At 26.4% G+C, this 26263-nt stretch overlaps 3 protein-coding genes across 5 annotated transcripts in view; 1 reads left to right on the top strand and 2 right to left on the bottom strand.

Annotated features, from left to right (window-relative positions):
* The window catches only part of LOC126899344 (ELAV-like protein 3), a 38626-nt gene extending 35261 nt beyond the window's left edge, over positions 1-3365 (top strand). For all 3 annotated transcript variants that reach the window (XR_007702562.1, XR_007702560.1, XR_007702558.1), the window contains one exon: positions 141-3365. The gene's annotated coding sequence lies outside the window, so the exon portion shown is untranslated. The remainder of the gene's footprint in view (positions 1-140) is intronic.
* Positions 2361-14270, bottom strand: LOC126899343 (DNA-directed RNA polymerase II subunit RPB1). Its single transcript, XM_050674134.1, has 27 exons — positions 14135-14270; positions 13768-13900; positions 13527-13663; positions 12999-13154; positions 12406-12699; positions 12183-12343; positions 11896-12117; positions 11164-11421; positions 10894-11104; positions 10425-10634; positions 10195-10363; positions 9143-9441; positions 8850-9072; positions 8320-8781; positions 8051-8256; positions 7857-7991; positions 6717-7008; positions 5884-6119; positions 5610-5813; positions 5364-5548; positions 5089-5207; positions 4837-5025; positions 4069-4408; positions 3884-3988; positions 3658-3741; positions 3132-3470; positions 2361-3075 (listed from the first exon to the last, which is right to left on the bottom strand). Exons 1-27 carry the CDS (start codon positions 14207-14209, stop codon positions 2982-2984), a joined length of 5538 nt encoding a protein of 1845 aa, XP_050530091.1. The 5' UTR covers positions 14210-14270; the 3' UTR covers positions 2361-2981.
* LOC126899345 (pyruvate dehydrogenase (acetyl-transferring) kinase, mitochondrial) lies at positions 14206-25851 on the bottom strand. The gene is made up of 9 exons (XM_050674149.1): positions 25521-25851; positions 24572-24782; positions 24284-24468; positions 24010-24177; positions 23647-23819; positions 19925-20039; positions 19678-19787; positions 16319-18012; positions 14206-14430 (listed from the first exon to the last, which is right to left on the bottom strand). Exons 1-8 carry the CDS (start codon positions 25624-25626, stop codon positions 17878-17880), a joined length of 1203 nt encoding a protein of 400 aa, XP_050530106.1. The 5' UTR covers positions 25627-25851; the 3' UTR covers positions 14206-14430; positions 16319-17877.
* Positions 25852-26263: the final 412 nt, after the last annotated feature.

Genomic DNA, 26263 nt, shown 5'->3' with positions numbered 1-26263 from the left:
AAACGGTAATAAACTGATAAATATAAAATTCAACAATTACTACGACCCCGACGCTACGTTATATTATATAATATTAAAATATTATACAAAGTATTATTATATTATATAAGTATTATTATTATTTATGTCTCTGTGGATAGGGGATAAAAATAATTCCACGGCCCCTCTGCCAGTCATGAAAGGCGACTAATGAGGTTGTGTCAGGTCGACAGCTGGTGTAAAATTTTTGTCAAAAAGTATGAGGAGTCCTAAACAAAACTTAGGCGAATTCGTCTCGGATGTACGCGGGGACAACAGGTAAGAGAAAATAAAGTAATTAAAAACGGAGTAGGCCTAAGGAATAAAGTGTTTGATAGTAGCAAGGCAACTTGTGTGATAGCTGTTTTACCAGTCATGTGTACAGGTCTACCCAACGCTTGTAGTATTAACGGTGTAGGGTCATCACCAATTAACTCTTGGCTAGACTAAGAGAGAAAGATAGATAAAAAGTAAAAATAGGTACTTGGAATGTTGGAACATTAACTGGTAAAAGTAGATAATTAGTAAAAGTATTGAAAAGGAGAAAAGTTCACATTTGTTGTTTGCAGGAAACTAAGTAGAAGAGAGAGAAACCAAGGGAAATAGGTAAAGGTTTTAAAATGATATACTTAGGTAAAACTAATACAAAGAATGGTGTAGGGATAATAATGGACGAGGAGATGAAAAGTAAAGTAATAGAAGTAGCTAGAAAAAGTAACAGAATTATAGTCGTAAAATTAATTTTCGAAGAAAAAGTGTTGAATATAATAAGTACCTATGAACCACAAGTAGGATGTGATGAATAGACAAGGAAGTGTTTTGGAGAGTGATGGATGACGTGATGTAAGGAGTATCTGGCAATGAGGATGCGGTGATAGGTAAAAATATAAATGGACATGTAGGTAATGAAAGGATAAGATATTATAGAGTACATGGATGGCATGGTTTTAGTTGGGAAGAATGAGACTGGCGAAAGAATCCTGGATTTCGCAGTATGATCTTGCTGTGGTCAATACTTATTTTAGAAAGAGGGAAGATCATTATATAACTGTTAAACATGTGTGATAATTAGTTTATTTAGTCAGATCAGTTCATATCAGTTATTATAAAATCATATTATATCAGTTGTAGTTCAACGACGCTCCCTGTGTGAGGTCGTTGGACGGTGATTTTGGTGTAAATACACGTATACTTGTTAATGAATTTCGGGCGTAATATTTGTGTTTAATTAATTGAAATCATCGACTACGAGTGGTGTTTTACATAACTTATAAGAGTGGCATTAATAGATCACAGATTGATTACTTTATGTGGAAGAGAGAGAGCGTAAAGCGAGTAAAAGATTGTAAAGTTATACCAGGTGAGAGTATAACTACACAACATAGACTGGTAGTAATGAAGTTGTGGTGTAGCGGGAAAAGAATATACAAAAACAGAAAGAACACAGGAGAAAAATTTAGAATCCAGTGGTGGAAATTGAAAGAAGAAAATGAAATAGAGTTTTTAAAGACGGTAAATGAGTGCGATGTGGAATATCCGGGGAGAAATAAATGGTGTGTGGAATAGATTTACTAGTTATGTAAAGAATACTGCAAAGATGATTGTTGGTGAGAGTGAGTAGAATGCCATAAAACAAGAAAACCTGGTGAAAGGACGTTCAAAAAATTATAGAAAATAAGAAAAGGCAATCCAAAATATGACAGAAGAGAAGATTGGATGGAGTATAAACGTGCAAAGAAGCCAAGTGTTCAGTAAGTAAGATGGAGTTCAAGAGGTATGTGTTGTATTATATGCTAAGAACAAAGGAAGGCGGAAATGAAGTCTATAAATTTACAGAAGTAAGAGAAAAAAGGTCTAAAGATTATTACTATGTAAGATGTTTAAAGTGTTGATAATAGAATGTCAACTTTTTCAAATGGATAGAGTACAAATATTCTAGTAATGAATATGCCACACTGTAGTTATTATATGAAGCTGGTTTAAACACAAACTACTAAGACGTAACCAACATTTTTCTTAAGGAAGATTGTACATAAAAATCATTTGCTATTCCTTCTAATTTGTATCTTTATCACGTAGTTAGTATCATGACGTGATTCAACCCCTAATATCCTCTTAAAATGAATGGTGGTTGTAAATGACTATGTTAAATGCCAAATCATAGTGTAATAATTGGGGAGTCTATTGACTATAGGCCAACATTTGAGTATACTAGGGGTTTCTAAATACCTTTCAATTATACAAAAAACGCTCCCGGTTTTTTTTTTATGATTTTGTAATTATTTTTGAGCAAAAAAACCTAATTGTTGTCATAAATTATTATAACAAAACAACAAAAAATATAATAATAAAAAAACAAAATTTATTTAAAAAAATAATTCAGTTAATTTAAAAATTGTACACTTTAAACAATTTTTTAATTAAAAACTATTTAAATACAACATGATAAGCCTTCAAAAGTAGGCATTACTAAAGATTGCAGGCAACTTGTTGTAAGTATACCTACATCTAAATATTTATACAAATCCATTAAGAGGACAGACAAAGTAATTAAGTTATTAATTAATAAGTTAAGGAAGTATTACCATCTACTATTATTAACAAAATATCTCATCAATTATTTGATTAATTAATAGTATATACTTCAGAACAAGAATCAATTCTTATTACATAGCTATATGTAGCACTTAATTTTTTAATAAAATTAATATATACTCTGCTGTGCCTTATAATAATTTAAAAAAAAAATTAGACCATTTGATTAATAGCCTAAATATTATTTACAATTGGGGTGTTTCTTAATTTTAAGCCACATTGAAATATCAATTATTTATCTTTTATTAAAAAATTATTGAAATATACCTTTTCTTTAAAGTTAAGATATAAAATAAAATTATAAACTAAGTTTTAACAAAAAAAAAAAATTATAAAATAATAATTGTTTATTCAATAACATTTGACATTTATTCAGGGCCACTATAATTTGGAGACGTAGGTGAATAACTTGGTGAAGTTGGCGAATATGTAGGTGAAGTCGGCGAGTATGTTGGAGAGTACCTAAACAATTTTTTATATTAAAATAATAAATTAAACTAAAATAATAATAATTTTACCTTGGACTTGTAACTGAAAAATTTGTTGGAGAGTATACAGGAGAACTAGGACTATAAGACTGATTGTATTGATTTCCTGCTGAAGGTGCATGCTGTAGAGAAGATGGACTGTATGATGCACTTGAAGGAGAATACATTGGACTTGTAGGAGAATATGTTGGACTAGTCGGAGAATATGTAGGACTAACAGCCAAAGATGGAGATGTTGGAGAATATTTATAATTGCTAGGACCTGATGTAGCACTTGGTGTGTATGATGGTGAAGAAGCTGTATATTGCGGAGAGCTAGGACTGTATGAAGGTGATGTAGGGCTATATGATGGCGAAGTTGGACTGTAACTGTAAATACATTTCAAAAATTAAGTTAAAGAACAATCAATAAAAACAAACATATTACAGAATAAATAATATAAAATTATATTTTAATTTGTGATGATTCACTATATTTCATTTTAATTTCCACTTGAGTTTCTTATTAAAATATTTAATATAATAAACAGTCAACTTAATTAATAAATTAACTTACGATGGAGATGTTGGACTGTATGAAGGACTTGTTGGGCTGTAAGAAGGCGATGTAGGGCTATAAGATGGGCTTGTTGGGCTATAACTAAATATGAAAAAAAAAATTTTGTTATTTAAAAAATTGTACTTAATTAATTTTTAAACATAATTAAATAAAAACTCTTATTTAATAAATAAGATAGATATTTGACTCTTTTTTTTTTTTTTTAATATTGAAAGATACTTACGAAGGCGATGTAGGACTATAAGATGGGGATGTAGGACTATATGAAGGCGATGTTGGGCTGTAAGAAGGCGATGTAGGGCTGTACGAAGGAGATGTTGGACTGTAACTAAAATGCGAAGATATTTAGAAAAATATTATGATAAATACCAACAATAAATACTAATTTAAAATGTTATTTGAACTTACGAAGGGCTAGTCGGAGAATAAGATGTATGAGAATAAGATGGACTTGTAGGAGAATATGAAGGACTTGTTGGAGAATAATGATAATTAGGAGACATTGAAGAGTATTTTGGAGTATTTTGCATAGATGGTGACATTGATGGGGACATAGAACCAAACTGAGGACTTGAAGGATATGTATAATTTGGTGACATTGAACTTGGGCTTGGAATGTAAGGGCTAGTAGCCATGCCTGGTGAACCTGGACTACCAGGTGTTCCACCACTAGTCATCCAGAATGGAGAAGTACCACTAGCTTCACTTGATCCAGCTGGAGAGAATCCTGGACCTCCAGGAGTCATGCCTGTTAAAATTAGTACAATCATGTAATTATGCCAAAATTCATACTATTATTTTTTTTTTTTTGTGAATAAATTTCTTTTAAATTGTATTTTGTATAAATAAATTATGAATATTTTTTTAATTATTGCTTTTAAAATGTTTTAACTAAAAATTATTACTAGTACCTAATGGTACGTATTAGTAATTAAGTAATAGATAAATTTGTAAAAATTAATCACAAAGAAAAAATTAAATGCAAATGTTTCAAACATCTGTCTAATAATCCTTATCTCCATTATTCCTTATGGACCTTAGCAAATTTAAATAATTAAAAGTTTCCTCATTCATATCAACATAAAATATTTACTACAACTAAATATTTAGTATAGTAATTATTTATATCAGCATATTTTAATTGACTTTTATTAATAGAAGTTTTTAAGGACATACTTGATGACCAGCTATTTTGGTAAACTGGAGTTGCTGTATTGTGATCCCATGGTGTCATTGCTGGTGACATGGAAGGTGTACCAGCAGCCATAAACATACCACCACCACCCATACCCATATATCCGGCATCCATAGGTATTTCTATACCATCTTTAGCTTTTTCAGCATCCAATAATAAATCAAAACAACCTTAAAAATTTTTTTTTATTATTTATCATAAAATATTAAATTAAAAATATTTAAAATTAATACCTGTTCCCATTCTAGGAAGTTGGCCCATTATAATATTTTCTGAAACACCTCTCATTGGATCCACCTCAGCGTGTGAGGCAGCGTCCAATAAAACATCTACAGTTTCTTCAAATGAACATCTAGAAATATTATGACAATATGAGATTTCTATTTAAATTATTCTCTTTTTATTGTATTCGTTTATTATAATTTAAGAAATAATATTAATTTTATAAAGTTGGGATTAAAAATGTTTAAAAAAAGTAAAATTTTAATAATAAAGTTATAAAATCTACCTCATTAATGCACCAGTGTCTTGTCTGTTAATTCCATGACGAGTAATGGCCATCAAATGACCTTTAGCTGTCATGACATCACATAACAAAGCTAAATGCCGATAATTTACATACAGTCCGTAAAACTGCAAAACAGTGTTCATTTCTTTTTCAACTGATTTTCTCACAGCTTCTATACCCAACACCTGAAATAAAAAAAAAACATAAGTTTACGTATTGTTTAATTCTTAAATAACAATTTTTTACCGAAAATATTTCACAAATATCATTAGAAAATGTTCTGACAGGATCAACATCTCGTTCACTTAATACTTTCATTAAACTAGTACCATCAGTTTCAAGTAACCAATCAGCAATTGCTTTAAATTCTCCAGTATCAGTAATGATTATTCTTTTTTTAGCATCAGTTTGAGGTAGATGCATATAAACTTTTGCTATAGCTTCTATACCCTAAAACAATAAGCAAATTTTAAATGAATTGTTCATGCAATTAAAAGGAAGTGAATAACGTTTTCCTTACTTGTAGAGTCATATCAGATAACATATTAGCTTCAATACATCTAAGGAACATATCGTCTTCCATTTTGTCAACAGTATCTTCATCATCACCTCCATTCATTTTACCATCTTCACCATTCATTATACGTATACGTAAAATTAATTTGTCCGCATTATCATCATTAAATATACAATTGAGATCATCTCCAAAGCCAGCATTTATTTTTTCAGATATTGCTTCCATAGTTAATTTTTTATCTGCAAAATTAAAATAATTAAAACAATTATTTTTTAATGTTATTTATACTTAGGGTTGATTAGGTTTTATCCAAGAAGATAAAATGGATGGACAAAATTGGATAAAATTTAATTTGTATAATTATATAAATAATCAAATAAAATAGGAAATAATAAAACAATTTAAAATTTTCAAAACTTATAATTGAGTTTATATAATTTTTTTTAGTAAGACTTTTTACTTTTAAAATATAACATTTAATCTTTAATATTTTTCAATAATTTTTTTAATTTATTCATTATCTTAAATTTTATCATTTTTATTTTTTACAATTTAATAAGTTTTGTTTATTTTATCCCCTTTTAGATAATATCCAGGACATATTGACATTTTTGTTTATACTACATTACAAAAAAAATAAGAAATATACTAATATTACTAGCTTTAAGTAGTATTTTAAAGATATACTACATAAAAAAAGGAATTATAATAGTTTAAACAAATAGTTAAATTTTAAATTATTAATAGGAAAAAATAAAATATATCAAATAAAAAAACTGGAATAACGTACACACAATTTTTTTTAAACATACATTTGCTTCAAACCTAAAACTAACCTGTCATCCTTTTTCGATCTAATTCAATACGCAATAACCAAGGTGAAATTCTAGTAGGGTCAAAATCAGGCATTTCATAATAGACATTAACAAATTCTTGGTCTTCTCTAATCACAGTATTTTGTGGATCAGGGTCATAATAAATAGCAGTATTTGCTGTTACTTTTCTTAAAGTTGTATGCTCCAAACGACACAAAACATTTTTTGCTTTTTCTGCATCCCTAGCTGCTGCACCCGTTAAGAACACAGTCAAAGAAGGAGCCTTTGGTTTTTTACTAATGTTAATAATTTCCTGTTAATTAAAATATAATATACAATTAAAACAATAAGAAAAAATAATTGATCTTAAATAATGAATTTTTATTTATATTATAATAAATTATTTATTTCTACAATAAATAAGTCATTATATAATAAAAATCAGTTATTTTAAATGAAAAAATATATAAATGCACATTTATTTTGAATTAATATAAATGGGTTAATGAAAGATCAAAATGTTACACAGGTCAATCAATTTTAAAATAAAATGTCTATAAAAATTGATTTACAAACCAACTTGAACAACTAAAACTAAATCAAATGTAATTAAACTATTCAATTTTTTTCAATTTTCATGTAGGTTTAGAAACATTCAGGAAATATATAAACTTTTTAATTAAAATTTTAAAAAGCAGAAAAACTGTATGCAAATACAAAATATTACTGGTAAAATTAAATTAAATAACTGTATAATTAAGTTAAGGTAGATTATAATTTTACAAAAACTATATAACAAGACAATCTATTTTTCATAAAATTTCAAAAAACTAAACATTTATAATATGTATCCTACAAGAAAACTTAATCAATATTTTATTTTTCAAATTATTATTATTATTTTTTTGATGTATAGATTATTTTAGTCTTAATTTATAACTACAAAATCTGTCTTAAAAAAATTATTTTGTTTTTACACAGAGCCCTTTAATTATAATGAAAGAGAATAGATAAGAAAAAAAATTATATACATACTTAAAGTTTATACACTATTAATACTAAAAAAAATATAGTTTTACATAAATATTGAAGTTATAAAGAAATTTGTTTATAAATTTTAATTTAATAATATTGTCTTTATAATGAATGATAGTAAAATACCTTTAATCTAGGCACTCCAAGGGTTACGTTTTTCGAAGAAACACCAGCAAAATGGAAAGTGTTCAATGTCATTTGAGTGGCAGGTTCTCCTAAACTTTGAGCAGCCAAAGCACCCACCATTTCTCCAGGTGCAGCCTATTACATAAATTATTTAAATAAATTGAAAATAAAAATATATTTTCTAAATAACCTACCTGAGCTTGTTTGAATCTGTTTTCAATTTCACCAACTAACCATTCAAATGCTTCAGAAGATAAACGGAATTTTTCTGAAACCAATTTGGTACACAAGGTAGAGCGTACTAAACATTGAAACAACAGAGTAGCATTCTGATTAGCCTGTCTACTTAATTGATCTTGGCCAGCTACAATTATACATTTATCCAATAGCTCTTTCACTCCTAAAATATAAAAATACATTTAATTAAACCAAATCATTATACGTATACATTAAACACAATTACCATGTAACACTTTGATGGGATTTAAATCTGTAGGAGCTCTCTTGTTTATATGGAAGATTTTTTGTACATTCCATATCATACGTTTAAGATTGCAAGGTAATACCACTTTACTTTCACCCGATGGAAATATCTCTCTAAGTGTATCTCTGTCATTATTTAATTGTTCCCACTCTTTTTCTAATTCCGCTACTGTATCATTACTCCCCATTAAATCTTTGAGTACATCTTCGGTAAATATTTTTCTCATATGTCTTTCATTTGAAGCATCAAACTTAAATTCTTCTTCAAACTTCTTATGAGATGGTTCTATAGTAGCAATACTTTGAAATTCTACTGCTTCACCACATAACCCATCTTCACCATAACGCAATTGAATTAGCTGGCCTACAGAATTACGAACGGTTCCATCATAATGTACCATTACAGATTCCATAGCTTTTATCAATCGTCGTTGAATATAACCTTTATAATAAATAGAAATATAATTGAAATACCTTTCACTAATTAGACAAATATTAAATATATTTTACCAGTTTCGGCAGTTTTTACAGCAGTATCAATAAGACCTTCACGACCTCCCATAGCATGGAAAAAGAATTCTGAAGGTGTTAGTCCAGCAAGGTACGAATTTTCAACAAAACCTCTAGACTCTGGTCCATAATCATCTTTAATGAAATGGGGCAAAGTACGTTTTCGGAAACCAAACGGAATACGTTTACCTTCTACATTTTGTTGACCCACACAAGCAATAACCTATTAAAAATTACAATCAAAATTAAAATTAATAATTATTATATAATTGTTATAATGAATTAATTTGTACCTGAGAAATATTAATATTAGATCCTTTAGATCCTGATACCACCATAGCTTTAAGGTTATTATACTCTGTTAATGATTTTTTAGCTGAACCTCCAGTTTTGTCACGAGCATCATTTAAAATTCGGTTTACTTGATTTTCAAAAGTCTGTCTCAGAGTATTACCAGGTGTTGGCTCAAGATCCATATTGTGAGCTTTTTGAATAACTTCTATGACATCTTCTTTAGCTTTTTTAATAGCTTTTTGAATTTCTAAATAAGTTTGAGGATCAGCAATTGTATCACCAATACCAATGGAATGCCCTAAATTGAAAAAAATTACCAAATCATTATATTTTCAACTTTTAAAATATTTCCTCTCCTATTTTTTGTAAAATCTTTTATCTCTATAATCAGATCACTCCAAAAATCAGTTCTTTTTTATTAAACTTCTAGTCATGTAGGTATTTTGAGCAATGAAATAGCAGACTTTCTTTTTAATTTGTTACTTCTATCAGTTAATTCTATTCCTTTTACAGACTTCCTCTCCTTTTTCCATAAATTTTTCTAAGTGGCAATGTAAAGGGTCGCCTTCAAACTTTGCCCAATGATACAAACAAATTTTATCATGTTCTACAACTTAAATTTTACTAGATATTTTAAAATTAAATTTTATCATCTTAGATTTGATCACAATTTGTAATCAGCTCATGACTATTTTTCATTATAGCTCTTAATTTGTCTCCTTTTTATACTTTATAAGATGAGAAACATTTAAGTAACTTTCCTATTATATCTTAAACTGACCTTTACTCTCTAAAAATAGAACTGTATTAATAAACTCTCATATTAGCTCTTTATAATATGCATAATCTCTATCACAATATCATTTTACAGTCTTAATCTATCATAGTTACTCCTAGTCTATTATATCCTTTCTATAAAACAAACATATTATTATTTAAAGAAATCTATTTAATATTCAGTATTTATAATTGTTAAGATGTAATATTTGTAAAAATAAAACCTTAATAAATTAAATTAATTATAAAAATTATTTATTTTTAAAAATATTACCTTCATATAATAGCCAATTATTTACTACAGTTTGAATGTTACCATAAAATCGACCACACACTTCATGTCCTAATTCCAACATACAAATATGAAGTAATGAACCGGCTGAAGTACCAAGTGTCTTTTTACACAATATTCCCATAACTAGTTCACCATGTTCTACCATAACCTAAAATATAAAATTGTTTATTAAGTATGTTTTCAATGAATAAAAAATATATTAAGTTTACTTTAGTGTCTCCAGGAGATATCCATTTGTATGGACCATTGTCTTCATCATCAGGATGTGTGGAATGAGTACGTATCATATTAACATTACCTGGAATAATTAAAGAAAACAACTGTTTTCCAGTCCATAATGGTTTAGGTTTTAAAATACATGGAGTTGGCATTTTCCCATCCCAAATTGGTAAGTGCATCAATAAGTTCATCATTTGTTCCTAAAAAATGAGGTATAGTCTATTAAAATAAACATATATTTTAAAAGCTTTTTCTTTAAGTTTAAAATTGTATTTTTTTACAATCAAATTCTTCATAAAAAGTAAAAAAACATTCAAAAGTGATGACAGTTTGAAAATAAAAACAAACTTCAATCATATTTGCTTTACTAATGTTTGAAAATAACAGTAAACAATATATGTTATCAATGAGCATTGGATAAATTCTCATTCTTTTATATACATAAAAAAAATTAATTACTTTTTCTAGAAAAACATCTCTTTTGGTCATTTTTCTTATAGCTGTTAGGGTATCTTGTACGATTCCCATAACAGGTTTATTTGCTTGAGGTGTAATAATTTGTCTTGGAGTAATATGAATATTTTCTACTTCAGCTCTTGTTTCCATTGATTGTGGGACATGAAGATTCATTTCATCTCCGTCAAAATCAGCATTGTAAGGTGATGTACAACTAAAAAAATATTTATTAGATGAAATATATATAATATAATTTTATCATTTAAAATTTACCTCAAATTCATACGAAATGTAGACCAAGGAAGAACTCTTACACGATGTCCCATCATACTCATTTTGTGTAAAGTAGGTTGACGGTTAAAAACTACTAAATCACCATCCTTTATATGTCTTTCAACTTTGTAACCACATTGCAAATGTAAATCTGAAGGTTTAGGATGAAAACGCAAATCAATTCTCTCTCCGTTATCCCGAATGATATACTTAGCACCAGGATATTGAGAATTACCACGTCGCACTAATTCAAGCATCCTATACATTTTTACGAGTTAATTAAACAAACTAAGTAAACTATTTGTTTATATTGTCTAATTAAAAATAATTTAATACACTAAAAATAAATAATTAAAAAATATTAATGAATAAAGTAATTGATTATATTAACTCATACAATATATTTAAACATATAAAACATAATATAAATTTTTCTTTTCAAAAGTAATCACGTCAAATGTGTTAACTGGCATGTATTATAGAATGTAGGAGACTATTAATTTTTGTTAAGAAAAAATAGTATAATTTCAATCGTTATAAATATTATTTGAGTCATAGTTAAACAATCACCTGTATTTTTAATTTTAAATAATTTTAGCCACAAGTAAAGAATTCTTATTATATCATCTGTGTAATGTTAATTTATAAATTATATATAGAAAACTATTAATAAATCAATTACCTTTAATGATACTGTTTAGTAATATTTTAAATAATAATTATTTTACTTACTGATCTATATTAAATGGAGTAACAATTTCTGGAAATGTCATGTTTTGAGCAATAGTACGAGGAACACCAACTTCATCAATCCGTAAATTTGGATCAGGTGTAATAACAGTTCGAGCAGAAAAATCTACTCGTTTCCCCATCAAATTACCACGAATTCTTCCTTCTTTACCTTTTAAACGAGCTTTAATTGCTTTTAGAGGCTTTCCAGATTTTTGCATAGCTCTGTAAATATGAATATAAAATAACTACCATAATAAACTATTGAGATCAAAAACACTAGACTTTACCTAGGTAATCCAGGCATATCATTATCCACTAATGTAGCTACATGAAATTGCAACATTTTTATGTTTTCAGATATAATATGGGTAGCAGCACCTGACTGCTCATTACGGATTAATTCATTGTTACACTTTATTATATCAGCTAATTTGTGAGTTAAATCATCCTTGATAAAAAAAATTGCATTTTCCTCAAATTTTTAATTACTATGACTAGTATAAAATTTACTTGGTTTCTAGCTGATCCAAACATAACTATTGCAGGTCGAACAGGTAAAGGTGGAACTGGAAGAACAGTTAGTACCATCCAATCAGGACGTGCAAATCTTGGATCCATACCCATTATAACAACTTCTTCATCAGTTATATGCTTTAAAATTTCATGAACACGTTCAGCAGTAAGAGGTATTTTTTTCTCTTGAGAATCTTCATTGACATGTTTCCATTCAGCTGTTAAATCTAAACCAGCACGCCGAATATTAGGTTGGTAACGACCACAACCACCATGACCTTGTTTTTTTGGCTAAAAAGTACATAAATAACCTTACATTTTTTTTTCACCATAAAATTAAAAAGTTATCACTTCAAGATTTAGTTTTTTTTTCAATAACTACATAATAACCTATTTAGATATATTGAAAAATATTCAAATTTTATTTAAAATATCAATAGGATTTAATTGAATAAATTTTATCAAATATTATTTGATTTATTAACCAACTATACTAAATTTAATAAACAATAACAGTCTAATGATTTTACATTATTTGATAATGCAATTAATACTAATATAAATAATTTTATGATTAAAATTTTACTTACTGGCATATTAGGATCGGTAACATTATCTTTGTTTATATCTAACTCATCACCTCCTTCACAAATATTTTTTCCTTTACATAAATCATATATGAAAACTAATCTTTTTCTTGGTTGTCCTTTAGATTTCATAACAATTTCTTTTACTTTAGGATGAGTCTACAGTAAAATACAACATTCTATAATTATTATTTTACAAAATTAATAATATATTTAGTATACATTATTAAATTTAATTAAATGAACTATAAATTCTATTATAATAGAATTTTCTTAGAATGTTAACAAGTTTGCCAATTAATATCAAATCTATTGATAAATTATGAAAAAAAAAACTTTAACATTTTTATTTATTTTTAACAGCAAATCTCGTCTAACAAAAGACTTATTAACCAAAAATAAAAAAAGTAATTATTTGATATAATTTTATTTTAATTATTTAGTAATATAAAGCATCATACGAGACATTAAAATAAAGTTTATTTATTGATTTCTACTCCTACAATTAATTATTAAAAAATTGTCACTTACTGGGCTCACAAGAAGTTTAGAACAATAAAAACATACACATCGTAATATTTTTATGACTTTAGGAATAAATCCAATATGAAATACAGGTTTAGCAAGTTCAATATGACCAAAATGGCCACAACATTCAGTCATGTTACCTAAAATTATTATTCAGTAGTTTAATAACAATCCATTAATATATACATGAATGGTTGTATATATATATATACATACACATTCCAATTACCAAAATTGTCATTACCTGCACATGTTTGACATCTTGAAAATCTATCAATTACTCCTTGTCGAGGATCCATCAGACCCCCAAGTTTTGGTCTACCTCCTTCCATTGTTTCTGCAAAACGGATACCACCTTCTGTGACTGACATACGTCTCTATAATACATTAGTATAAAAAATATATATATATTTTTTAAGTTTATGTTCAAGTTGAACATATAAGTAACAATAATATATATATAACTGAGCTATATATATATTAGAGCTCATAGTAGAATTATTAATTTAAAACTTATTAAAAATAATAATCTCTAAATTTTAACAAAAAATATTCTTAAATTAGAAGAATATTAATTAATACTTTAATTATACTTTAAAGATATTACTCACACATTCATCTGGGGATAATATCCCAAATTGTACCCTTTTGACATTTTTTAAAGGCGCTTTCGAGTCACTAGCCATTTTGACTGATACTGTATTTCCAAGTGTTTTCTATTTTTTTTTTTTATCTAACATTCATAATTTTAACTATTGAGCATGCAGTCACTAGTTGAACATCAACGTTTCTCCGCACATAGTTTCAAGAAAACTGATAACTGAAGTTCTCTTCAGTCTGCCAACTCTAGCAGTAGATTCAGTAGATACATTTCACATATAAACAAAATTATGGCGGCCATTTTCTACTACGAAATAACACATATGTTTAATTTAACAAAATCCCTGCATTTATGCTTAAAATAATTTTTTGTTTTTAAATAACAAATAAAATTTAATTTACAATTATACTTCAATCTATATTATTTAACAATTTTAATCAACAAAATAGAAAACGTTTTTATTTCAAATATAAGTAAAAAATTTTTCACGGTATTAGGTATATGGTATCTCTATAAGTTATATGCGAGTGATAATTCAAAAGATATGATAAGTGATAAGCAATAATCATAACATGAAAAGCTGTTCATCATGAAAGCTAATCGGGTCAAGTGGAAGTTTAGGATAAGGGTGGCCGACCCCAAGTAGTTAGAATTAAGGCAAGAAAGAAGAAGAAGATAATTGTAATAACTCAATGTAATTAAATTTTTCGGTTGTTTTGTGGTATTATATCGAGAAAGAAAAGTATTATTATCCGATTATTAGTTATTAATTTGATGAAATAAAAATTGTTTTTGAATTTTTGGTATTTAGATCTCTTGGCCCTGCCACGCCTTACTTATGCGTACTCCATACATTTTAATTAAACCCATTCCGTTGGCTTCTTTATTTTTAAAACTTCTTACAAGTGTAACTTACATCTGTCCTAAACGTCGATGACCTGAATTCTAAATTTAATTATAGGTCTTAATTTATTTATTATAGTCTTCTTGATAAAATTTGTAATGTTTTCCACTTGTGAAGTGTTTTAAAAACAAAAGACCTAATTTTTTCTTTCCTTTTCAACAAATAAAATTACAAAAATTTCCTTATATCTGTGACAGTTGACAGCTATATCTTATATTATTTTCCATTCCTATTAAAATCATCATCCACCACTCTGTCTTAAGTTTTTCTATCCTATAGATGTTATGTATAATACTTCCTTTTAAATATTATATGAAATAACTACTTAATTTTTTTATAATGTAGACTATCCACAGCAAGGTACATATTTGCTAACTAAAATTCTACATCCGTGTTTTTTGAACCTTTGGCTACTAACTTATTTATAATCATCAGTTTCATTAATTTATTTAACAATGCTATATCCAAAATTGCTATGGTATTATGAAATAAAGAATTTAAACTAACACTTTTAGATTCGATGCGAAGCTGAGAAGGCATTAATTTTAACATGATGTGTTTATTTTTTTGTGTCTGTCACTACTTTGTCTCAGCTCTCAATGGACCAATCTTTTTAAAATTTTTAAAATCGCTAAATTTCGAAATTTTTTTCACTTTTTTTTTTTTCAAAAAATTGCCATAATTTATTGAAAAATTAATAAATCAAAATAATTCTTTATTTATATGGAAACCTTAGATATTTCCCTTTAATTTGATATAATTTTTTTTTAAAATCTGACCCTTTACATGCCAATAAGAGAAGATTCAAAACTCAACTTTTTCAACTTAATTTTTGAAAATGTTCAGGAATTACTGCGTCCTTTAAACATATGTCAAATTAAAACTTATGTTACACACTATAAATTAAAAAAAAAATTATCCTGACGACTTATCTTCTACGTGCAAACGCCTGGTGTAGTTAAAAAACATGCTATTTTTGTGTTCAAATTTTAATTTTGTTTGTTTATTTTAAAATACCTTATAAGAGTTTGCCATAAAAATGAGCACCAATAAATATAAAATATACTTGAACCTATCTTACATTAAATAAAATTTTATACTTATTTTGATTATTTTACTTCTTCAAAATTAAGAAAAGTTTTTCTTTTAACTATTTGAAAACTTTAACATTTTTATAAAAAGTAGAACTTTTTCAACTTAACTTTTGAAAATGTTCTGCGTCATTTAAATATATGTTAAAATAATGCTTATTTTATCTACTAGAAGTCAAAAAAAAAAATTTGTACCGACCTATTTTCTATGTGCAAATGGTAGTCGAAGTAGAACAAATAATATGAGTTAATTTTGCTTTTGGAGTAATCGACCAGTTTTTTTAAAATTAATCACTATGAACATATTTTCTTCAAAGTGTTTCTTATGATAGTGATTAAAATCACTATCAGATGTCATCTATACTTGTTCCAACTATGCCACGTCCATACTGTACTGTGACTCCACTGTGCTATCATTTTTTAATTTCATAAAACTAACTTGTCCAAGAAATTTATGTTAAGTACATAATAATAGTTATTTAAAAAAATGTCTGTAATCTTCAAACTTATATAGAATTGTTAAATTTTACTTAATAAAAATAAAAACAAAGTCTAAATGTATAATTTATTCTTCATTGTATTGTTAATTAATAAATAATCCAATATCACTTTTAGCCCAATAAAAATTTTTATCTTAAATACAAAATCCTTTAAAATTTACAAACAGTTCTTATTCTATACATATAAATTACAATTTTTTTTTACTTTTATAATTTAAAAGGTAGCTAAATAAAAGTATCATGACTAGTCTAATCAAAATTGGTAACAATTTTAAAATAGATTAACTTCATAAATTTTAAGCCTGTGAGCTCTCATATTAAGTTACTTTAACAATAAAGTAAAGTGTTATTAACTACAACAATTGAATAAATAACATTTGATTAATTAAAAAAAAAAAACAAGTGAATAATGATTAAAATATAGTTTCATTTATTAAAGGTATTTAAGAAGAGTTTTTTAATTTACTTAAAAAAATACTCCTTAGTATACTATATACTTTTTATATCCAGATAAATAAAATATACTGTCTGAAATAACTATACATGTTTTGTATTAATTTAAATTGTAGGATAATAAAGTCTCAATTATATAAAAAATAATTTTTTTTTACAAAATATCTTTTATATATTAAAATAAAATCAATTTAAAATACCTTGTTTCATTTAAAAATATGACAAATTTATCAAAAAAGAAAAAAATAGCCTTAATAAATAGATAACTATTTTAAGTCGCCTGAAGTGTATTAGAGAAACTATAAAATAAACTAAATATATCCATACTAAAAATTATTAACAATTAAAAAATACATACACAAAAATGGATTCTTTAATTGATTAATAACAATGAAATAGATAATATCTAAATTTATTATAATATTAACTTAACACAAATTATTTACTAAAAATATATAAGTTTCCTAAATTTTAATATAAAGTATAATTTATCAAAAAATAAATCTGATTCAATAGTTGTAAATGTTATGCCATCAGAATCAATATTTTTTAGAACCATAACTCCAATTTGTTAAAATAAACTATATAATAATAATTCAATAATCATGATATATAAGAAACTACTATAATATTAGTAAAACAATATATTAATTTTGCCAAAATAGTCAAGGAACCACATTAGAAATATTGATTTATCTCTACAATTTAAATACAATAATTTTCTATAACATTAGTTAAACAACAAAAATAAAGTAATAAAATACTTTCACCATGGAATTTAGAACATTTTAAGAATTAAGATGAATCATGCCATAAATTGCTTATGGTTGGGAGAGGAATTACTTCCACTCCAGTTACTAGTTTGTATAGAAGTGCTATAAAATTTTGTAGATGTTTTATTAAATATTGGCAACAATTCATTAGCTTCATTTGTTAATGCCTTAAATAACAAAAAAATTAGAAAGGTTAAAATTTAATTATAGATATAAAATAACTATTATATAATAATTTTTTAGCATAACTTGAATAAAAAGATATAGAGAAAAACAGAAAAAATAATACAAGGATATTCTTTGAAAAGGCAAACGAGGTTAGAAGAAGTTTTAAACGTAAACATAACAATGATAAGAATGGAGGATGGGACTTTATTAACAGAAAATGAAAAAATTGCAAAGGAATTTAAGAACATGTGTTCAGAAACTCTTAAATCAACCTAGAAGAGATGCAGTATCAGAAGAATGTGACACGGCTGAACAAAATATTGAACGACTATTATTTGAGGAAGTGCAGACTGAGCTATATATGCTAAAGAGTGGAAAAGCACCTGGAGCAGATGATATAGTAACGGAATATCTTAAGAATGAAGTAAAGTAATTGATAAATCAATTGCATAAGGTAATTAATAAAATCTGGGGTCAAGAAGAAATACCAATAGCATGGAGCACCTCTGTATTATGCTTGGTTTTCGAAAAAGGAGACACCATGATCTGTACAAATTTTAGAAGGATTTCCCTACTCAATACCTTGTACAAGGTATTAACAAATATTCTACTCAATAGATTAAAGCTATACATAAAGGAAATTATTAGAGACTACCAAACAGGTTTCATGACTGGTATATCAACACTGAATCAAATTCATGTTGTCAAACAGATAATCGAAAGAAGTCATGTTTATTTACTGTTTGTGGACTTCAAGGCAGCATACAATTCAGTGTATAGAGAAAGACTATGAAATGTAATGGATCAATTGGCGATACTAAGAAAGATAATAAGAATAATTCAAGCATGTATGCATGGGTCGAAATGCAAAGTAAAGAATAAAGGGGAGGAATCAAAAGAATTTGAGGTAAGGACAGGCTTAAGACAGGGAGATGTCTTGTCACCAGCCTATTTTAATATAGTACAAGAATCAGCTATGAGAAAAACCTTAGCTGGAGCAACAAAAATCAAAATGGGACGTGACCACCAACTGGCAGTGACAGAGTACGCAGACGATGTTATAATAATGGCGGAGAGTGAGGAAGACCTTAAGAGAACTACTAGGCCTGTGGCGAATGGGCAACAACAAAGACTATTGAAAATAGACTAGCTACTTTTGAATTATAAGATTGGCCACAAGNAAGACTATTGAAAATAGACTAGCTACTTTTGAATTATAAGATTGGACACAAGAAAGTCGAGAGGACAGCCCAGACAGCGATGGAAAAGATCTAGCTCAAGATAGAGATGGGTGGAAGCAAGTGGTTGTTGTGGCAATGGACCTAAATAGCCCTTAAAAGCAATAAAAAGAAATGAAAGAAGAAAGAACTTTAATAAAGATAAGATTAACTCTGTAAAAACTAAAGTTCTGAGTGAAAATATTAATTAAAGCAGAAAAAATAAAAAATTATAAATTATAAAAGACAAATTATAAAACTTATATTTTAAATATATACTAAGACCTAAACTTTATGGATTTAAATGACTAAAACGGGATTTTTTTAAATTTTGTAACTAAAATTTTTACAATAAGCTATTATCAAAATATAAAATTAAATAAATAATTGCAAGATTGAATAATTGATGTCAATTAACCAACATTTAAAACTTTAAAAAATAAATACCTTCATATATATGACAGCATCTGTTCCATATCCATCACATGATACTAACACTAAATCACCATGTAAATACCGTGCATAAAGTCTTGATATAGGTAGTCCATATCCATACCCTAAAATAAAAAATTAGAATTTTTTTATACTTTACTAATATTACCAAGTATTATTTAATCAAAATTATTTTTACATTACAAATTTAAACAAATATAAATGTATGAATGAAAATTTTTTTTCAAGATTTAAATTTTACCTGCTAATGGCACTGTGTGGGCATCTGATTTTGATGGCTGTGGAGCTGTGGAGTACATGTAGTGAAACAATTGGTCACTTAAACTTCTTGGAATACCACCACCTTGATCTGATACCTGAGATAAATATATCAAGTTTTTACTAAATTACTACATTTAAACAAAATTATGATAAAATATAGAAAATTATAGACAATAGACATTTTTTAAAAAGAACATATTAATTAATTTCTTTTTTTTTAACCAACCAATTACGCATACATATATGACAGTGTACAAAATGTTTTATAGTGTTTAATTCATAAAAAGATCTAGGACATAATTAATTCCATATTATAATACTTAAAAATTATATTTTAAAGAATTACTTTATAAGAAAGTTATTGTAAAAAAATTTTTTTTTAACTTTCATTTGAAAAAAATGAAATACATAGTTTTTCCAGATCCTGAAAAATTATAGGCAATATTTAAAAGTTGTTTATTCAAATTATTTATTAAAAATCTATTTCAAAAACAAGAAACAAATTGAATATAAAACAAATTTAAAAAAAAAAACAAACCTGTATTAAATTAAATTTTAAATTATAAAATTTTAAAAGTGTAATGGCAGGAATAATATATTAAGTAATAACTGTCATTCTTCAATGTATAATACTCTCATCTTGATTGTTTATCCTTTGAGCACCATGTATTGTTTTCTTATAGCTCCATACATAGTTTTATACCTAGTTGTACATTTTAATTTATTTAATGCGTGTTTTCTTATATATTTTCAATAATGCTAATATTATATGTTTTGATAATCATCTTAAATAAAGTTATACCAAGACTATTACAAACATAAAAAAATATCAATAACTAAACACAATACTGTAAAAGTTATAATTATTTCTATTCAAAAAAAGAGCTATGTATAATATATTTATCAAAATAATTGTTTGGGTATATTAACAATAAAATAGCTATCACTGTTTTTGAGACACTGGTAAATTGATATTTGTACAATATTGTTGAACAACTTTTCTCCATATTTCATTATACAACTAATATATAAGTGTTTCAAGAATTAAGCATGGATTTACACTAAAAATCGTCCCTACATTTTAAAATTAAAAAAAATTTTTGTTCATACTTTTTTAATTAGTATACATTTATGTTGAATTTTGAATAATAATACGCTACAATATCTTATTTTAAGTGATATTATTTCTAAATTTATTTTATTTATTTTTTAGTGCCATTATTTTTAAGCTGCAAAAATACTTAATAAATAACTCATTAAAGAATATATTACAGAATACATTTTCTTTTATTTTAATTTTAAGTCGGTTTAATGATATATAGAAATTTAATTTTTTAAACTTAATAACTACACTTACTTATAATATAATATTAATATGATAATTAATTTACAAGCATCACCTTATCGTAATATAGAAATCTTTTAATTCTTAAAAATAATTTTTCATTTTTTACTATACAGGCTTTTAAAAGAAAAACTCTTCAAAATAGTGAGAAATCTATTAACATATTTCATATTTCTATTATTAAATTTATTGAAATAATTATAATAAAGTTAATTTTATTTTGTATTTGACACAAACAATCTTAACAATTTTTTTTATTTTAATACAATTACAATAGCTTCAAGGGAGTATATGGCTTACATACACTATGAGTATAGCAAACTCAGGGCACCTAGCTTCACTGGTGAAAAATCTAAGTCAGACAATTCCAGTGATCCAACCAACTACTGAAATAAGGAGCAAACTCTGAAAACCAACAGCCGAAAGAACGAATGAGTAGCTAGAGAAGGGCAATCACTTGTTTTGTAGGTGACAAATCACCTTCAAAGGTCGACCATGTGGATGCAGAAGGCAAAAGGAAAACTACAGCATTATAGATCTTTATGATATTACAATCCAAGAAGGTGTTACTAACTAAATGATGTACAATGAAAATGAAGAAAGATGTACTGATCATGGAATTCAGATACCAATATACAGCAGGATCCAAGGCTTCTCAGGTCATCATCCAACAAAAACCTTGTAAAAAGACTAAACAGGACTATTTTAGAATAGGGACAAGGAATATGAAGACAATGATTAAAACGGGAAGGCTGGAAGAAGTAAAAGAACAAATGAAGAAAGTAAAGCTAGATATACTTGGTATAAGTGAAACGAGATGGAAATGGTGATTTCATATCTGATAATTTTAGAATCATTCATAGTGGAAATGAGAAAAGAGGAAGAAACGGGCGGCAGTGATATTTTGAAGAAAATGGAAAGGCAATGCACTCAACTCGTACTACCTAAATAACAAGTTTCTTATGGTGAAAATAGAAGCAAAGCCTACAAACATTTACATTATACAAGTGTATTTTCCTACATCTAAAAGTATGGATAAAGAAATTGAAGAGACAAACAAACAGATTAAGGAACACATGCAACTAACAGAATGCAACTCAAAAGTATTTATCATAGGCAATTTTAACGCCTTGATAGGCTGTGAAAGAAGTAACTTCTCAGGAAAAAATGGACTTGAGAAGAGAAACAAAAGAGGGAAAAGATTGTTAGAGTTTTGTGAACAGGAGCTCATACATACTTTGAAGTCCCACTAAGGAGAAGATACACATGAAAAGCGCTTGGAGATAAAAGTCAGTATCAAATAGATTTCATACTTGTAAAAACGAAGTTCAGAAATCAAATCAAATCTAGCTATGCCTACCCAGGATATAAAATCGATATTGACCATAATCTTGTGATGGCACAATACAACATCAAATTTAAGAAAAGAACTAAAGTAACAAAAATAAGAAATGGTGCATTGAAAAACTAAAAGACCAAAATATAACAAAAGGAATTTAGATGAACTTGATATTGGACAAAAAAGCTGGGATAGTATGAAGATGGATATTGCAATATAAACCCAAGACGTCCAGTAACATAGTTGTGATAAACATGGAAAAATTCTGTTTGAAAATGAAAAGGTAGTAGAGAATCACTCAATCATCATAATAAATGATAATGATGATGACAATTACAATTGATTTATTTTAACTCTCTATTTTTCATACCACTCAGACATGAGGTTAAAATATAATTGTACTGGGTCCTTGCTAATGGACATAATAACTTTGTCATCAACATAAACGGAAACAGAAAACTATTGAAAAATGGGCTGGTCAGTACTGTAATTATTAAAAATTAAGGAAGATAAAATTCCTTATCTTAGGGAACACCAGCATTAATTTTTGCAATACTAGATGTAGAGGAACAATACTGGACCTGAAAGTGACGGTCTTATAGATATGATTTAATTTAAATAAATGAGAGATAACGTATACTAATCTGTGTATTTGATGTATTGTGCTGTATGATGAAACGCAAACTAAGTATTTGGGAGTATGTTGTTATCTTTAACATGCAGCATTATTTGTTTTAGAATAAATATTTCAAGTATTTTTGATAAGGAAGGCAGGAGACTAATTGACCTAAAAGAGGTAGCGATGTTCAAAGATTTATCTGGTTTAGCAAAGGTATTATTTTTGATAATTTCCATAGAATAGAGAAGTATGACAGTCTTAATAAGGTTAATTTAAATCATGATATGTTTAAAAAGTAGTGTAGAAAACATTAAAATCATGCTAAAAAAAATAAATATTTTGCTAACCAATATAAATGGACAGTGTACCAATACTCTTTAAATGGGATAATATATTTACTTTAACACAAATATCCTCTTTTCCTTTAACAATTGTTACCACTAATGGAGGTAAAATATCTGTTTTATGATGTTCAACGATAGCTCTCATTGAGTTTTTAAATATTTCGAACAGCATATGATATAAATGAGATGGAACGTATACTATATTTATAGAATCATCATTTTCTTCACCTGTAAAAAAAATTTTAGTAATAGGTCAATTATTAACCGCTTAACACACAGGCCCGAGCTACCAGATCAATAAATTTTCACGGACCTATTTTAAAATATTTTGTGTTTTTATTAAAATATAAAGGGAAAGTGAAAAATGAAAAAGGGAATTGCCAACTAGATGCTCTTTTTCTATTAGGTAAATACTTACTTAAAGGTTTTTTTATTTGTAGTTCAGGAGAAGTTAAGTAGTATTGATCACATAAAAATCTAGCATTTTCATAAGCATCTTTTACAACACTTATAACATTACAATTAGGATCAATACATCCAATATGTTGATGATGGTTGTTATTTATATGCTCACCAAATAAGAGAGCTATAACAAATACAAATTAAATGAAAATGAAAATTCATAGGAAAAAATTAGTTTTTAAATTATATTTATATTTATAGTTTATAAAAACTATAAAGTTTATTCTTACTATGTTGGTTAATTAGCATGCGAATACCAATTCGAGACATATAAAAACGATCTAGAAAATATTGAATACTATTTTCAGTATGAGCATCTATTTTAAATGAATCTTTGAGTTCTAGAACACCTTGTGCCATTGTCTGAACAACATCAGAATGTCTATTACGAATTTTTACCAATGTTTGAGTAAATCTGAAATATGTTACCACTGATGATTCAAAAATTAAGCAATTATTTTTTGTAAATAAATATTAAGTAAATGTTTACTACATAAATTAAATAAAAAAACATTTACTTCAATAGAGTTTCATCATTGAAACCATCATCTATTTCAAATTCAATTACTTCTTTAAATGATTGGGCATACCAATTATTTACTAGGCCAACTGATGGCATTTTAAGTAAATTATCAGGAAGTAAATGAATTTCTTTCATGATATTAGCTAATCGAACTGGTAGTTCTTTTTTTAAAAATTGAAATGATTTTTGTTCGTTTGCCTTAAGACCTAAAAATAATACATAAATAAAATTTGATATCATTTATAACACGATTTTGTGTTATCTTGGTTCATTTGTTCTAAATAATTAAGAGTTAAACTACTTATAGTAGACTTTTGTTATCTTTGGTGGGATTGTATACAATGTTTCTAGTTAATGAATTGTTTTATTCCATTTTTACTTTAGGATTTACCATTGATATATCATATCATATGATTATTAATTACAAACATGAATTATATTCATACAATGTTCATTTTTATGGTGATTAATTGAAATGAATGGATTTAACAAGACTTAATTATTTAATACCTTTAGGATACATATAATATTATACCATTACTCAACATTCCTTAATCTAGAATTAATGATTAAAATAATAAAAATCAGAATTATTTGAATAAATAAAATAATACAACGGAGTAAAATTAATACCTTTAAGCTAAGCATCAAAACTAAAAATAAATAATTAAATTGAATTATTTTTAAAATAAAATATGATAAAATAGAAGATCATGAGTAATAAATAAAATAGGTAAATCATTTTCAAAACAAAAAATTGAAATAAAATAGAAATATCTCATATTTATTAAGAAATAAATCAATTAAACAACCACTGAATTTAAATAGCTATAAAATACAATGACATATATTTAAAATGTAAAATAAGGAATACTCTTTTTATGATTAGTTTATCCAGGATAGTATGACCTTGGTAATTAATTGTTCAAATAAAATTAACTTACCAAAATCAATGAATTGTTTTATTGACAATGATGATGGATTGAAGTGTGAGTAAAAATCAACCATCTTTTCTAAATTTCGGTTCATGATGCAACTAATAATTCTCATCTTGAATAATAGTCACGTTTAACAAAAAAAGGTAGTATGCGTATCTAGTAATTTTATAAAAACTGCTGGTCTAATAAAAACAAGAAATAATGAACAAAATATAAATGAAAAACAAAAAAAAATACGTAATCGTTTAATTGCGTAGCAAAAGATAAGTTAAAATAATTCATACATTAAATTTAATTAAAAATAAAAACAAGTTAAAATTAACTATAATAAATGAAGCATTATATTTAATAATAATAATTATGATAACAATCGCTGTTTTTATATTTACTTGATCGCATTAGTTATAAATGATAACTGCTGGCCTTTTTACTGATAATAGATGACACCACTGTCATAACATGCGCGAAAATATGTTAAGTGATCTTTTAGAGCTAAAGATATCCAGGGTTTTTTACTACCTATTTTAACTGTTTTTTGTTTACTTATAATTTCATTGTTTGGAAATATATATCTAATTAAAAAACATCTGATTCATTAAATTAATCATAAATTTTATTGATAAAATGTATTTTTTAAAGACATACTTTTTTTTAAAATTACATAATTTATCACCCTTAAAAGGGAGTTATATAGAAATCTGTGTATATCAGCCACTTATATTCTTAATTTTTAAGAATGTTCCAGAAAA

This window comes from Daktulosphaira vitifoliae, unplaced genomic scaffold (assembly GCF_025091365.1).
Source record: "Daktulosphaira vitifoliae isolate Bord-2020 unplaced genomic scaffold, ASM2509136v1 Scaffold_2, whole genome shotgun sequence".
NCBI lineage: Eukaryota > Metazoa > Arthropoda > Insecta > Hemiptera > Phylloxeridae > Daktulosphaira > Daktulosphaira vitifoliae.
This window is presented reverse-complemented; position numbering and strand designations above follow the sequence as displayed.